The 15834-nt window shown below is 48.1% G+C and overlaps 2 protein-coding genes across 3 annotated transcripts; both read left to right on the top strand.

Annotated features, from left to right (window-relative positions):
• Positions 1 to 1280: 1280 nt before the first annotated feature.
• LOC112876228 (serine hydroxymethyltransferase, mitochondrial) lies at positions 1281 to 5832 on the top strand. Of its 2 annotated transcripts, none has more exons than XM_025940285.1 (16): positions 1281 to 1489; positions 1646 to 1684; positions 1783 to 1869; positions 1996 to 2117; positions 2256 to 2332; positions 2677 to 2801; positions 3090 to 3182; positions 3409 to 3501; positions 3586 to 3783; positions 3906 to 4010; positions 4098 to 4163; positions 4442 to 4519; positions 4779 to 4890; positions 4977 to 5087; positions 5201 to 5367; positions 5575 to 5832. In XM_025940285.1, the coding sequence occupies exons 1-15, from the start codon at positions 1403 to 1405 to the stop codon at positions 5350 to 5352; spliced, it is 1545 nt and encodes a 514-aa protein (XP_025796070.1). In that variant the 5' UTR covers positions 1281 to 1402; the 3' UTR covers positions 5353 to 5367; positions 5575 to 5832. The 2 variants fall into 2 exon arrangements, with proteins under 2 accessions (XP_025796070.1, XP_025796069.1); XM_025940284.1 differs by having other exon boundaries at positions 1282 to 1489; positions 5572 to 5832.
• Positions 5833 to 7185: 1353 nt separating this feature from the next.
• LOC112877046 (protein JINGUBANG-like) lies at positions 7186 to 9106 on the top strand. Its single transcript, XM_025941246.1, has one exon. It carries the CDS (start codon positions 7337 to 7339, stop codon positions 8804 to 8806), a length of 1470 nt encoding a protein of 489 aa, XP_025797031.1. The 5' UTR covers positions 7186 to 7336; the 3' UTR covers positions 8807 to 9106.
• The last annotated feature ends 6728 nt before the right edge of the window (positions 9107 to 15834 follow it).

Here is a 15834-nt window from a genome sequence, read left to right as displayed (position 1 = left end):
CTTAATATTTAGTCTGACACCGCTAAAATGATTCTTCCACTTCTTTGGCTATAGCTTTCTACCTATATTTGTTATTCTGATACAGACACAAATAGTGTTGCAGGAAGGACATATTCATGATTGTCCCCAGTCCTTGGGGCTGGAAAAAAAATCATGAAGACAGAAAAGGGAAAAAAAATCTTCTGATTATCTTATTCATTAATTTCTGTTCCTTTTATTGTTTGAGATAGATAATGATCGCTTTATCTGCATTAGTCCGAACTCGTGGGTGTGCAGCTCACCTGTGGTCGTAGAACTGGAACAGATAGGGCTCGGGTGGTCTGGATGCACCAAGGTAGGGCAGCAACATCCTGGCGCAGTCCTCTCCGTAGACATTCAGATAAAATCTCCTCGTTTCTCGTCATGTTTGTAATTTTCTGCGGTTGGTAAATTAATATTTTTGAAAGAAATAAAGATCAATGAATTGGCAATGACTGTCTCTTATGTTGAGAAAAGAATATAGTACTATCACTTCTTCTCGCGTCGCTTTCCGAATGTTTGGTTGTTGTAAGCTCAGTGGTCCACTTTGCGATTTGGTGCCCTGCCTTTCTGATTAGCGCTACTTCCCAAATCATTTTTTTTGAAATAATACCTCCCAAATCATATCTGTAATGGTTCGATGCGTTGTGAAGAATCTTTCCTGCCATGGTTGGTGGCCATCGTGAAGGTTTAAAATACCGGCGCTAAAAACAACCCAGGACATCCTTTTTATTTTAATGTCGCCCTTTTGGGACCAACATACCCCTTGCTCTAGCGGCCATTTGAGGTGCGAATCTGGCCCAAATAGAAATAATTGTTTTCCCCTGTTGATACTTATACTGACTGCTCGTTTTATAATAATGCAGCAGGTTCAAGATCGCCCGGTGGTTCTCTATCAACTGAAAATATCGTTTTTTTAAAGGAACTGAAAATATCATTAGAGAAGAAACAAAAAATCATTTAGAGTGCTCGTCGTTATGTGCCTGTTGCTAATAATAAATGTCACACAAAATGAACAAGAAAATTTCATTTCCAAAATAATATATAAATGAAGAATCTCGGATAATGAGTGATAAATGACTTGCAGACAAACAGAACAGACTCCTTTCAGAAAAAAAGACAAACAGAACAGAAAATACATTATACTACACGAAATCGGAATGGAAATGCACCTTTCATGGTTGGTGACGCTGATGCGTTTGGTGTGGACTGACTACTCAGTGGTGGGTTCTGATGACGGCAGCACTGGCCCGGCCAGGCCATGGCCATCCAACCAACACCCACGAGCACGGGCATATCCAGCTAAAAGCGCCACCGATTCCACAATCTCCCAAACTCGCGAGTCGAGGCTCCAACCCCTGCACAGGAGGAGGACGCGCCCACCATGGCCATGGCGACGGCGCTCCGCAAGCTCTCCGCCAACGCGCTCCGCCGCCAGCCGCTCTCCCGCATCACGCCGCTCTACTACTTGGTACGCCGCCGCCCGCTTCTTGGTTTATTTTCGTGGCACGGCGCCACGGGGGGCCTCTGTTCTTATCTTCTACCTACCCCCTCGGAAGAAGGAAAGATTCATGGGGCGGTGCTAATTCGTTTTCTCTGATTTGGTTTGGTCTTTTTGCGTGCGCAGGCGTCCCTGCCGGCGACGGAGGAGAGATCCGGTGTTACCGTACGTTCTGATTACTCTGTTCTGAATCGTCGGTATGTCCATTGCTCCGCGCCTGTCGCTCGCTTTTGTTCATCTCGTGTTCTTGGCGTCGGGTACAGTGGACAAAGCAGTTGAACGCGCCGCTTGAGGAGGTCGACCCCGAGATTGCTGACATCATCGAGCACGAGAAGGCCCGCCAATGGAAGGTCACTGCTTCTTCAGTCATCTTTTCTTAGACGTACTTCTTCAGTCATCTACAGTCATTGCAATGTTGGATCATTCTATATTCTTTGTTTTTCCAAGGCTTATTGAATTGTGCTTATGTGGTGCAGGGGCTGGAGCTCATCCCGTCGGAGAATTTCACGTCGGTGTCAGTGATGCAGGCGGTGGGTTCCGTCATGACCAACAAGTACAGTGAGGGGTACCCCGGCGCAAGATACTACGGTGGGAATGAGTAAGGCCCTGCTCTATCAGGTGTCATTGTCGGGAATGTTTCGACGGAAACACGCATGTTTGCAAGAGAAATTGAATTACCATCTGCGTGAATCCATGGATAATCTGGATTGGTTGTCCTGGTTTTTCGTGGTTGCAGATTCATTGATATGGCCGAATCCTTGTGTCAGAAACGTGCTTTGGAGGCTTTCCGCTTGGACCCAGCGAAGTGGGGAGGTAAAATCTTGTACAGTCTTACAAAACAATTGCACAAAAGAGGCCAATATATATTATGTTGCCTCATCATACTTACCGCTTTTGTCAAATAGTTTTATGCCATAATTATCTATAAGTTCAAGCCTTTACTGCAGTGAAGCATGTAATTATTTTCTCTTTTCTAGTTTGAGTGGTGCAAATTAGGGAAGATGGTGGAAACAATCTGTTTTACCAATAATTATATTAAGAGAATGCGTAATGGTTTGATACAATTTAGAAATGCTATAAAGTCTTGCAAGGTGTTCAGAGTGCATGGGACTTTATATGTTGGCATTGCTCATAACAGCCAATTTTTACCTCTGCAGTGAATGTGCAACCTCTGTCGGGTTCACCTGCCAACTTCCATGTGTACACCGCGCTATTGAAGCCACATGAAAGGATCATGTCTTTGGATCTTCCACACGGTGGACATCTTTCTCATGGTTACCAGGTACATGGGTCTGGATTTTACTTTTATATCCTTACTGTTTTCATTCAGAGGAAGCATACAAGCATGAATGTGTCCTTTGTTGCTTTTTTTTCCTTGCTAGCCCTGCAGAAATTTCAATCTTTATGGTTGTTTTATTCTTGCATTGGCACTTGCTATGCAAGCTACACGCTACCTGCACACATGATTACGTATATTTACTAATGAGTAATAGTTTCCCTTAGTTCTTAGAAATGTTCATGTATTCTACTGAAACTCCTGTTGCTCAAAGGTTCTATTTAATGTTTGCAGACTGACACTAAGAAGATTTCGGCAACTTCGATATTCTTTGAGACGATGCCCTACAGATTGGATGAAAGCACTGGCTTAATTGATTACGATCAGGTACTTTTCCTCCTTATTTCATATAGTTTATGCCATCAGCTTATTCAGATAGCTTAGTCACTTTTACAGATGGCAGTAGTGTTCCTTTTTTTTTCCATTTTAGCCAAAAACATTCCTTATCTAGGATATACTTATTGTGTGGCATGTCCCTTTCAATGGTAAAATTATTTTGATGAATCACCCTGACACCTTATTTGCTCCTATGCTTCATTGCTACCTTGTACAGTTGGAGAAAAGCGCTGTTCTTTTCAGGCCAAAGTTGATCATAGCTGGTGCAAGTGCATATGCTCGCCTATATGATTATGACCGTATGCGGAAGGCAAGCTTCTGCTTTAACAATGAAATTTGAACCATTTTCTCTTGTAATCAGACAAATAATTCCATCATGTCATGCAATTGACAGATATGCAACAAGCAGAAAGCAATACTTCTAGCAGACATGGCACATATCAGTGGGCTTGTCGCAGCTGGCGTCATTCCATCTCCTTTTGATTATGCAGATGTAGTGACTACCACTACTCACAAGTCACTTCGTGGGCCACGTGGAGCCATGATCTTTTACAGGAAGGGAGTGAAAGAAATAAATAAGCAAGGAAAAGAGGTATGACTGGAGGAAAACAGTAAAATATAGTAGCATAGCATAGGTTGTTGAAGCTGTTTCTTCTACTTACTTCATGCTATAATACATAAGAAAATAAAAGGACTAAGGTACATATTCTACAGGTAATGTATGATTTTGAGGACAAGATCAACGCTGCCGTCTTTCCAGGTCTGCAAGGTGGGCCTCATAACCATACCATTACTGGCTTAGCAGTTGCGCTTAAGCAGGTATGTGCAACCTATGCTGTTTCATACTATTTTTTATTCATATTGTTTTCCATTGTCTAAGGCTCTCAGTTGTTGCTTATATTTCAGGCAACTACTCCAGAGTACCGAGCTTATCAAGAGCAAGTTATCAGTAACAGTGCTAAATTTGCACAGGTATGCTCACTTAATATGATGATTAACTCGTTTACTGTTTGTATTAGCAGCTGCTTTTAGGAAATCCTTGTAGTTTATCTATACAGTATGTTTTATTTTGTCCTTGATCTCAAAGCACTTTGCCGGATTAGCTACATTAGATAATATAGTTTTCAATGATGTTATCTTTCATTTTCATCACCCCAGATGTTATAAAACAAAAATATCTAGTTCTTAACCATTGTTTACTTGTGTTATACAGTTTAAAATCACTTATTGATGGAAATATTTTTATCCAGAGCTTGGCAGCAAAAGGATACGAGCTTGTCTCTGGTGGAACTGATAACCATTTGGTCCTTGTTAACCTCAAGAATAAGGTAAGAGAAAAAATGTGTTTCAAATTGCATGTTTTGTTAGTTTGGACTTGGGGGTATCAATTCTAATGATAATTATCGATAAACCTTTGGGTTGTTTGTCTGGTGTCATTGTTAGTGAAAGTATTGGTTGCTGTCCATTGGACCTGATGCCTAGCTGTTCCTTTATACATGTTAGCTAAATGTGCTAATTTTGAAAAAAAAATGCTTTTCCAATTCTGATACTATGTCTGAACTAATGTTTTTCCAATTTTACTTATAGGGGATAGATGGTTCAAGGGTGGAGAAGGTTTTAGAAAGTGTGCATATTGCTGCAAACAAGAACACTGTTCCTGGCGATGTTTCAGCTATGGTACCAGGAGGCATCAGGATGGGTAAATATGTGGCTTTAGAATATTTGCTTTTGATTTATTTTAAAATAAAGTTTGGAAATTCTTAATACCAGCTCTCCATCATGCAGGAACCCCAGCTCTTACGTCCAGAGGATTTGTGGAGGAAGATTTCGCTAAGGTTGCTGACTTCTTTGATGCAGCAGTGAACTTGGCTGTGAAGATTAAGGCTGCAACGACAGGTCACTTAAAGTCCTAGTTTTTTTCTTAAAGAAAGTATTTGCATTTATTGAGGTGTCTGCGTCACTAGTGGGGTAATCTGATATATGTTTTGTTTTTAACTCTTGCAATATAGGTGGAACGAAGCTGAAGGACTTTGTTGCCACCTTGCAATCTGATAGTAAAATCCAAGCTGAGATTGCAAAGCTTCGCCATGACGTGGAGGAATATGCAAAACAGTTCCCAACAATTGGATTTGAGAAAGAGACCATGAAATACAAGAACTAAGATCTGAGTGATAAGGTATGCTCCATCTTTATCTAGTCGAGTTTTTTTTTTAATGTGCAGTAATTCAGTTGTAGTTACGACTTGGGAGCAATGGTGCAGTAACTCAGTTGTTTAAAGAAAGAACTAAAATCCGAATCTTGAGTCCTTTCCTCTTGATCGCCTTTGCAGAAGAATAGTGACTGCGTTCACTTAACAAACTATCTTTTGTTTTCTTTTCAGCAGCAAGCAAAGATGCCAAGACAATTATTGGGAGTTCAGATGGGCATGATCATGCAAACATAAACCCATGGCGAAACTGAAATGGCATCTTATGTTAAGAGAGATATTGGCAATTTACAGCATATGCAACTTCTGTCAATAGCCCATATTGTAAACACCTACTGCAAGATCTTATAATGAATAATAGCCCATGTTAAGCAGCACTCTTCTTGGACAGTTGCATTTTCAGTATGCTCTCTGAATAACGTGTGCTTGCGGTGTTGTTGGTTGTCTTGTATGTAAGCCCTAAGCCATACAAGTATTTTGGAGGCCGGCCACGTATGCTCGTGGATCTGATAATGGCAGAGTATGCTAAGCTTATTGAATTCACTTCCCCCAGCCTGATCCTTTCTCTTAGACACCTTTCACCAGTGCGGTTTGTAAAACTCATCCTTTTATTGACCAAAAATTGGGAGCAGGTTTGTAAACAAACCAATCTAGCTCTCCAGAGACCAGCTCAGATCACCTCAGACCTGGATTCCTTGGGCCGTTCGTATAGAGGGTTTGATCATTTTTCTTTTTTTGCAGAAAATTTCCCGTCTTTGCATTGAATGTTTTAATTTAGATCGAGATATACATTTAACACGTGTAAAAATGCAGCACATGGACTTTGGTTGACCTTTTTTTTTTGCCTTGTACAGTTGCACTTCGGAGGTATAAGGACCTGATCGATGCATGAGGCTATATTTCAGTGGCTTTTGCAATGTAGACAGGGGCTGTGCACAATGACAATGCATTTATCAGTGTCGTTGGTTCAGATGTCATGTAATGAAGTGCACTGCAGCCTTGCAACCCAATGGAACCGGACGTGAACCTAATCACCAACTGTGATGTGCATTGTAAGAAAGTGCATTGCAAACACCTGACAGTCACCTCACACAATTGCAAACTGATTTTTGCCACATTGCTCTATTGGTTTAATCTCGGTGTGAACACTATTAGCATGAGCAAGAAGGAATAGCTAGAATGGTAGGAGTATTAATGTTGTTATAGCTTCTTTTGAATCTCGCAAATAGGTAGCAATACTCCATCACGGTTCAAATTTCAAAACCAAAATAAGAAAGCTAGTTCGACAACAATCCGATTGTTTTATTTTGTTGAAACACGGTTAAAATGCCGCACTGGTTCTAAGGGCTAGAATTTGCCCCATTAACTTTGTAGGAAAAAAAAGGAAAAAAATTACTTATGCGAGGGGAAGCATGTTATAAGAGGTGCTTAACATTACTTTATTTGAATGAAATGCTATTATAATAGTGCACAAGGCTCAGTTAGGTATAAAAAAGGTTCCAAAATTCTTCATGGTTTCTAAAAAAAATAGCATGCCAGTCAGATGAGTGATAATGGAGGGAAAACCAAGTTGTTAATCTTTGACTTTATGTGAAAGAAATACTCAAGCTCACACTCCTAATGTTTATATATGCTCCATTTCTAAAGATCGGATTGGATGTAGTTGATATGCTCCATTTCTAAAGATAGACTGTGTCTGAGCTCAAGTTAGCCTCCTAATAAACTGATGAGAGGGAGGGATTCGCGGGCGGTGGTCCCACCATTTCTTCCCCGCCCCAACCTCTTTAACGGTCGTAACGACTTGTCCCTTCCCGCCACTCTCTCTTCGCCTCTCCCTCTAGCTCTGATCCACACATACACAGGCCCGCTCTTCCCCTCCTCTCGCAATTCTCCCATTCGCTCTACCGGAGCTCCAATCACGGCCTCCGGCAAGAAGCAGATGAGAGACAGCGACGGCGAGGGCGCCGGCAGTGGCGTCTCCCGCTCGCACCCGTCCAACCTCCCGCTGCCCGCGCCGCACTCCGACCCGAACCTCCAGTTCTCGGGGGGCACCGACGATGAATACTCGAACCGGAACAGCAGCTCCTCCGCCACCGGCGGCGCGAGCCCTGGGTTCTACTCCGACTACCCGTCCAGCTTCAGCGGCGAGTGCTCGCCCTACAACATGTCCCCCTGGAATCAGACCATGGCGTCCCCCTGGTCGCACCACAGCGAGGCGTCCGGTGCCGGCCTCGGCGGCCCGCCCACCATGGCGCCAGGGACGAGCCTCATCGGCTCGCTGGTGAGGGAGGAGGGGCACATCTACTCGCTCGCCGCCAAGACCGACACGCTGTACACCGGCTCGGACAGCAAGAACATCCGCGTCTGGCGCAAGCAGAAGGACTCCGGGGGGTTCAAGTCCTCGAGCGGCCTCGTCAAGGCCATCGTCATCTCCGGCGAGCGCATCTTCACTGGCCACCAGGACGGCAAGATCAGGGTGTGGAAGGTGTCGCCCAAGAACGGCCTGCACAAGCGCGTGGGCAGCCTGCCGCGGCTGCGCGATTTCCTGCGCGGCTCGCTGAACCCGTCCAACTACGTGGAGGTGCGCAAGAACCGGTCGGCGCTGTGGATCCGGCACAGCGACGCCGTGTCGTGCCTGAGCCCGACGGACCCGGCGCAGGGGCTGCTCTACTCAGGGTCCTGGGACCGCACCTTCAAGGTGTGGCGCATCAACGACTCCAAGTGCCTCGAGTCGGTGGTGGCGCACGACGACAACGTGAACGCCGTCGTGGCGGCGTATGACGGGCTGGTGTTCACGGGCTCGGCGGACGGCACGGTGAAGGTGTGGCGGCGCGAGCTGCAGGGGAAGAGCACCAAGCACTCGGCGGTGCAGACGCTGCTGAAGCAGGAGCACGCGGTGAACGCGCTCGCTGTGAGCGCCGTCGCGCCGGTGCTCTACTGCGGCTCCTCCGACGGGCTGGTCAACTTCTGGGAGGGCGACCGCCACCTCGTCCACGGCGGCGTGCTCCGCGGGCATAAGAAGGCCGTGTTCTGCCTCGCCTCCGCCGGCGCGCTCCTGCTCAGCGGCTCCGCCGACAACACCATCTTCGTGTGGCGGCGCGAGGGCGGCATGCACTCCTGCCTCTCGGTGCTGACGGGCCACACCGAGCCCATCAGGTGCATCGCCGTCGTCGAGGACAACGGCGACAGCAGCGAATCCAACGCCGGCGGCGGCGCGCCCGGAGGGGGGTCGGCGTCGCGGTGGATTGTGTACAGCGGCAGCCTCGACAAGTCGATCAAGGTGTGGCGCGTGACCGATGAGGCGTCGCAGGACGCGCTGCTCCCCGGCTCCGGCGACGCGCCGCAGATGTTCGACCGGTATCCCGGCGACACGTTCGGGGCCAGCGCCTCGTCCACGTCGTTCCGCTGAGAACGAAGCGCAGCGTCTCCGATCACCTGCAACAAAAACCACACGTCTCGCTTCGCCGGAAATTAAAACGCCATCGTGGAGGAATGAACAGAAGGATCTGCCGGATCGCTATACATACGTCCTCAATATATACTGACGGAAATAGCTGAAAATGGAAGGTATTAAAATTGCTAGCTTGTGCTGGGCACGAGCTGGGTAGTTTGGCGCCTTTTTCGTGACAAGGGATGGTGAATTTAGTTAGGTATGTTTGCTTTTTCTTTCTTGCAACTTTGCATTGCTAAGGGGAAACTTTGATACAGTACGTGCTTATCTGTTGTACTAGCTGAAAAATGAATTGGTTTTGTGCTAAAGGATGCATTCAATAAAGGTCTCAATTCTAACTTCCACCAGTGATCTTATTTTTTTTCTTGAAATGAAAACTCTTCTGGTGATCTACTACTGACATTTCATCATCCTGTTTTCAATTTGAATACCGTAGTTTGGAGCTCGGATGCAAACTGTCATTTGGCAGCGTGCCCCTTCTTTTACCTGATCGTGTTTCCTACATACAGTTCAGTCTTCAGCAGTTCAGATCGGTGTGCCACTTCTTTTATCTGAGCTTGTTTCCTGTAGTTCAGTCTTGGGCAGTTCGGTGTGCCTCTTCGTAGGCATACTGAACTGCCCAAGACTGAAGAGGCACACTGAAAATTCGGATCGTTTGAATAGGATATAAAGCTAGTCGGTATAGGAGAAAACTACCCGAGTTATACTCGGGTACGATTTCTTGGCTGGTATTGATTAGATTCATGTAACCCTGACCTCCCGAATATATAAGGGGGGCAGGGACCCTCTCAAAACAGATCATTCTACACCCAACACAATACAAACCACCACAAAGGACGTAGGGTAGTACGCACCTCGCGGCCCGAACCTGTCTAAGTTTTGTGTTCCTTGCACCTTCGAATTCTTAATCTCGGCGTCTCCTCACCTAAACTTACCACTTTGGGCATGTACCTCGGTGGGCAGCCGGTAAAACACCGACAGCTGGCGCGCCAGGTAGGGGAGCGCATCAAAGATCCACCAGCGAACTCGATGGCATCTTTCCAGTTCACCAGGTCAGTACCTTCTCAGGGTACAACGTTTATTTTTGGCTCGTGGGTCTGCATCGCAGATGGTGCGGGTAGTTTTCGTCGATTCCTCATCGACATGAAGCCAAAAACTCCCGCGGCGGATCCTCGCAGCGACCTTGACAAGTTCGTTGATGATCTCGACGACTTGTCAATCCATGCATCCGCTGCAAGGATCGAGGTGGAGTCTACTTCCGGCGCGACTTCATCCGGCGCTGCATCAACTTTCCTTGGGTTGGACTCGTTCCAATATGAGGATTCGCGTAGCCGATCACGAATCGGTCTACGCAATTTGGCCACTGATCTCCAGGAGGCCGACATCTCCGAGTCCCACTCCGCATTAGAGAAGGACTTGGACTCTCTGCTCCAACTTGAAGGGCCCGAAGCCACCGCATGTCTGGGGGCTTTGGGTTGTTTTGGTGCCAGCGATATGATGATCTCCTCCACCCCGGAGGGGCATTTTGTGCATTGGAAGGGCATGAAATCTTCTGATCTACTCGAGGCTGAGGATCGACTTGTGGCCCACCTCGAGCCTTTGCCTTTTCAGGAGGGCAGGCCGTTAGCCACCGTGGTGGAGAAGTCCACTGAACTAGTCGACGAGAGCTCTGAGGAGCTCATCTCACGCCAGGTGCTGATGGCGGAAGAAGGCGAGGACGATGGCGACTTGCCCATCGACGAATTTGATGCGGTTTCCGAAGACGAAGCCACAGCCAACGCTGGCGACGAAAATGATGTCGATCGTGAGGCACGAAGGACCCGGAACAGGGCTCGCGCAGCTCGCCGAAGGAGGGTCAATGAGCGCATGCGATCCACGCATCGCGAGCTTGACGCCGAATTCGCTGCCGTAAGCGAGCGGGGCTTCAGGACTCCGGTGGCCAACATCGCCAGAGTTACGGCCATACTCGAGCACAGTAACGATCCGAACGTGCGTCAAGCACGTCTACCCTCAGGGAGGAGCGCGTGGGCGAAAGCCGAAGCCAGGCTCACAGCCGAACGGCAGGTGGCCGTCCTCGACCTCAACGTAGCAACAACAACAACGCTTGCGGGAGTCAAGCTCCTGGAGAGAGGCAGCAGTCACCTCCAGGAGGTAACCCGCGACAGGCCAATCATCGGCCTCTTCCAGAAGACCTGTGCTAGCACATCAATGAAGGCCGCGATGCGCTTTCCGTGATCGATTCTAGGCGCAACGTACGCGAAGAAGTCGAGACAGAAGGTATTGACTGCAGCGACCATTTCCCAGCTTTCTCCACACGGTTCAGCAGTTACAAGTACCTTGAGAGCTTCAAGCCGATTGGCATCACCAAATATGATGGTAAGCAAGCTCCTCAGCAATGGCTACGTTGCTACTCCACCGCCATTGAAGTAGCAGGGGGCTCCAACATCACCAAGGTCGTCTATTTCCCGATGGCTTTGGACCCTGCGCCCCTCACGTGGTTGGAGAGCCTCAGCAACAACTCAATCGACTCCTGGGAACGGCTCAAGAAGGTCTTCATCGACAACTTCCAGGGGGCGATCGCTCGTGCAGGTACTGGCCACGATCTTGCCCAATGTAAGCAGGAACGTAACCAGCTTTTACCATCCTATACACGCCGTTTCTTTGATGTCCGCGCCACCATCGCAAATATCTCGGAGGAGGACATCATCGACTGCTTCTACAATGGCATCACCGACCCAGGTATCTACAGAGACTTCGGGCGGAACAGGCCGAAGACAGTTGCGGGGCTATGTGACATGATGCACGACTGGTCCGAGCAGGAGGAGAAGATGCGGGAGCGGTTCCCGAGGCGCCAAGATGGCAATCTGAGGCGTCCTCATGAGCACCGCACCGACAAGAGCCAGCGGAACTATCCGGATCCACCCTGAAAGCACAAGCCAGATGATCTCATCGCGGCTGTGGATCGTCCCTCGCGAGGCAAGAAGTCGACGACGCAGGAGGAGTTCGAGAAGCTCTTGCAGAAGAAATATCCATGGCATCCAGGTGCCAATCGCGCGGCAATTGATTGTTACCACCTCCGGAGGACTTTCAGCAATTCCGGTGGTGGCAAGAAGAACAAGAGGCCAGTGGACAAAGAACCCGAAGATGATGACCAAGGGGACCAAGGGCGCAACCTGAAGTTCTAGGATGCTTCGAAGACCGTCAATGTCATCTTCGGGGGGATGGAAACTTCAGTTCCAGGCGGGAACAAAAACTGCTTCTCTGGGAGATCATGTCCGTCGAGCCGGCGGCACCACGACCACTTCGCTGGTCGGAGGTGTCCATCTCGTTCTCCCGCGACGATCAGTGGACAAGCTTTTCGAAGCCCGGTAAGTTCCCCCTGGTTCTGGACCCAGTGGTGGCAGAAGTCAGGCTCACCAAGGTGCTCATTGACGGTGGTTGTGATCTCAACCTCATCTTCGCCAGCACTTTGAAGAAAATAGGTCTGGACTTTACGGACATGCTGGTTCCAAGCAAGTCTCCTTTCTACGGCATTGTCCCAGGTAATGCGGCGCACCCACTTTGCACGGTGGTTCTTCGGTCACTTTCGACACGAGGGAGAACTACCGCACCGAGTTCATTAAATTCGAAGTTGCTAACTTCGAATCTTCTTATCATGCTATACTGGATCGTCCGGCACTCACCAAATTCATGGCAGTGCCGCATTATGTTTATCTACTTCTTAAGATGCTAGGATAAAGTGGGGTACTCACTCTCCGAGGTGACTTGAAGAAGTCTTATGATTGCAACCAGGAGGCGATCCAATATGCTTCGACTACGCGTGTTCCAGATGCTTCAAGGGAAGTACTCGCGGCCGCACATCAGCTCTCCCAAGCCGGGCTGGAGATCCCTTCAAGAAAGGCCAGCAAGTCGAGCATCCAGTCGACTGGTGACGTGGCCCTCAAGTCGATCCAGCTCTAGGAGGGTGACTCATCTAAGACCGCCGTCATCGGTGCGGGCTTAGATGAAAAATAGGAACTCACGCTCGTCAGTTTCCTTTGGGCTAACCGAGACATATTCGCGTGGAAACCAGCGGATATGCCAGGGGTGCCCAGGGAGCTGATCGAGCATAGTCTGAATGTACACCCAAAGGCTGTGCCCAAAAAACAACGCCTTCGAAGATTTGCTCACGACAAGCATGAGGCACTCAAACGGGAAATAGCTAAACTCCTCGCGGCTGGCTTCATTAAAGAAGTGATTCATCCAGAGTGGGTAGCTAATCCCGTCCTTATAAGGAAAAAGAATAATGAATGGAGAATGTGTGTTGACTACATCGATCTCAACAATCATTGCTCAAAAGATCACTTCGGACTACCGCGCATTGATCAAGTTGTCGACTCGATGGCGGGTTGTGTACTCCTTTGTTTCCTTGATTGTTATTCAGGATATCACCAGATTGCACTCAAGGAGGAGGATCAAATCAAGACTATGTTCATCACCCCGTTCGGGACTTACGCCTACAAAACTATGTCTTTTGGTTTGAAAAATGCAGGAGCAACCTATCAGCGCGCTATTCAGATGTGCTTTGCCGATCAGCTGCATCAAAACGTTGAAGACTATGTGGATGATGTGGTCATCAAGACCAGGAATCCCGATGGCCTGATTGCAGACTTGGAAGAGACGTTCAGCAGCCTACGCAGATTTCGATGGAAGCTCAACCCAAATAAATGCGTTTTCGGAGTACCATCAGGGAAATTGCTCGGGTTCATCATCAGCAACCGGGGAATTGAAGCCAACCCTGTGAAAATTTCAGCCATTACTGATATGGGGGCTCCGGCCATAATCAAAGATGTGCAGAAGTAACAGGCTGTATGGCAGCCCTGAACAGGTTCATCTCCCGGCTCGGAGAGAGAGGACTACCCTTCTTCAAGCTCCTGGAGCGCCAAGACAAGTTCCAATGGACGGAGGAGGCCGAGCGAGCCTTACAAGACCTGAAGCATCACCTTCAGTCCCCTCCGGTCCTTACAACACCATTGCCGGGGGAAGATCTACTACTCTACATTGCGGCAATAACTCATATTGTCAGCAGTGCTATTGTAATCGAGCGAGGCGAGGAAGGCCATGCATTTGAAGTGCAGAGGCCTGTATATTTTGTCAGCGAAGTACTCTCCAAATCCAAGGTACGATACCCGGCAGTTCAGAAACTTTTATATGCAATTTTGATTACATCAAGAAAATTACGCCATTACTTCGACGAGTATAAGATCACTGTGATTATGGATTTTTCGTTGGCGGATATTCTCCATAATCAAGATGCCACGGGGCGTATATCAAAGTGGGCAGTGAAATTGGGGGCCTTGTCTATTGACTTCAAGCCACGCACTGCAATCAAATCTCAAGCTCTAGTCGATTTTATGGCTGAGTGGAGGAAGAATCAAATTCCAACTCCAGTCGACGAGCCAGAGCACTGGACCATGTACTTTGATAGGTCTCTTAAGCTTGATGGTGACAGTGCTGGAGTTCTGTTTATTTCTCCAAGAGGTGAACAATTGAAGTATGTCCTCCAGATCCTTTGGGAGGTATCCAACAATGAAGCCGAGTATGAAGCACTCCTTCACGGGCTACGTTTGGCGATATCACTAGGCATCAAGCGAATTTTTGTATATGGTGACTAACTTCTAGTCGTTCAGCAAGTCAACAAAGAGTGGGACTGCAACAAGGAGACGATGGACGCTTACATACAGGAAGTGCGCAAGCTGGAAAACAAATTTTCCGGTCTGAAGGTTCATCACGTGTTACGGGAGCATAATGTTGGCGCGGATATTCTATCCAAGCTAGGGTCTACTCGCGCACAGGTTCCAGCGGAAGTTTTTGTCTAGAAGTTAAAGCAGCCATCCATCAAGTCTTCACCTCAGGTAACCACCGATGCGGGTCCTCAACCACTTGATCGGGAGGCTATGATGCTTGGTGAGGACTGGAGAGAGGCTTATATCGATTTCATCCGGGATCAAAGGCTACCGGCGGGGATGGACGCAAGGAGCGCAGATGCAGCTCGTGTCATGCGCAGAAGTAAGGGGTTCGTCTTAGTCGACAGCAAGCTCTACCGACGTGGCGCTCGATCAGGCGTTCTCATGAAGTGCGTCACGAAAGAAGGCAGCTACGACATACTGCGGGAGATACATGAGGGTGTTTGCGGCAACCACGCAGCTTCAAGAACACTGGTGGGGAAAGCATACAAAGCTAGTTTCTGGTGGCCCACCGCAGTGTCCGATGCTGAGGATCTTGTGCAGAGATGCCAAAACTGCCAATTCTTTGGCAAACAGTCTCACGTTCCAGCTCACAGCCTCATCACCATACCGCCATCCTGGCCTTTTGCTTGCTGGAGCCTTGATATGATTGGGCCCTTCACAATGGCGTCAGGCGGCTTCACCCATATGTTGGTGGCTATCGACAAGTTTACCAAGTGGATCGAGTACAAGCCGATAGCCAAGCTCACACCAGATCGAGTTGTTGACTTTATCTCCGATATCTTGCATCGCTTCGGCTTCCCGAATACCATCATCACAGACTTGGGATCAAACTTCACGGCCAACCAGTTCTGGGAGTTCTATGAAAATGCGTGCAACGAGATTAAATATGTCTCTATTGCACACCCAAGGGCCAATGGTCAAGTCAAGAGGGCGAACGGCATGATAATTGATGGCCTCAAAAAAAGACTCTATGATGAAAATAGCAAGAAAGGAGGCAAGTGGATATATGAATTGCCACATGTTGTCTGGGAGCTCCGGACTCAACCGTCCAAAGCCTCAGGACAAACACCATTCTTCCTCGTCTACGGCTCTGAAGCTATCTTGCCGGCCAACATCATGTGGAAATCCCCAAGGGTTGAAATGTACAATGAAGGCGAGGCGGACGAGGCAAGGCAGTTAGAGCTCGATTCTATCGAAGAGGCTCGCTGCACCGCTCTTGTTCAGTCAACCCGATATCTCCAGGGGATCCGGCGATAT

The sequence above is a fragment of the Panicum hallii genome, chromosome 9, assembly GCF_002211085.1.
Source record: "Panicum hallii strain FIL2 chromosome 9, PHallii_v3.1, whole genome shotgun sequence".
NCBI lineage: Eukaryota > Viridiplantae > Streptophyta > Magnoliopsida > Poales > Poaceae > Panicum > Panicum hallii.
Note: the sequence above shows the minus strand (reverse complement) of the source record. Positions and strands in the feature narration are given on the sequence as shown.

What these genes read in the sequence shown, in the direction of transcription:
- LOC112877046 (XM_025941246.1), top strand. Translation starts at nt 7,337, where the DNA reads ATGAGAGACAGCGACGGCGAGGGCGCCGGCAGTGGCGTCTCCCGCTCG.
- LOC112876228 (XM_025940285.1), top strand. Translation starts at nt 1,403, where the DNA reads ATGGCCATGGCGACGGCGCTCCGCAAGCTCTCCGCCAACGCGCTCCGC. An exon ending in ACAGTGCTAAATTTGCACAG is followed by an intron (nt 4,164 to 4,441) that starts GTATGCTCACTT and finishes ATTTTTATCCAG; the next exon opens with AGCTTGGCAGCAAAAGGATA. An exon ending in ACCAGGAGGCATCAGGATGG is followed by an intron (nt 4,891 to 4,976) that starts GTAAATATGTGG and finishes TCCATCATGCAG; the next exon opens with GAACCCCAGCTCTTACGTCC.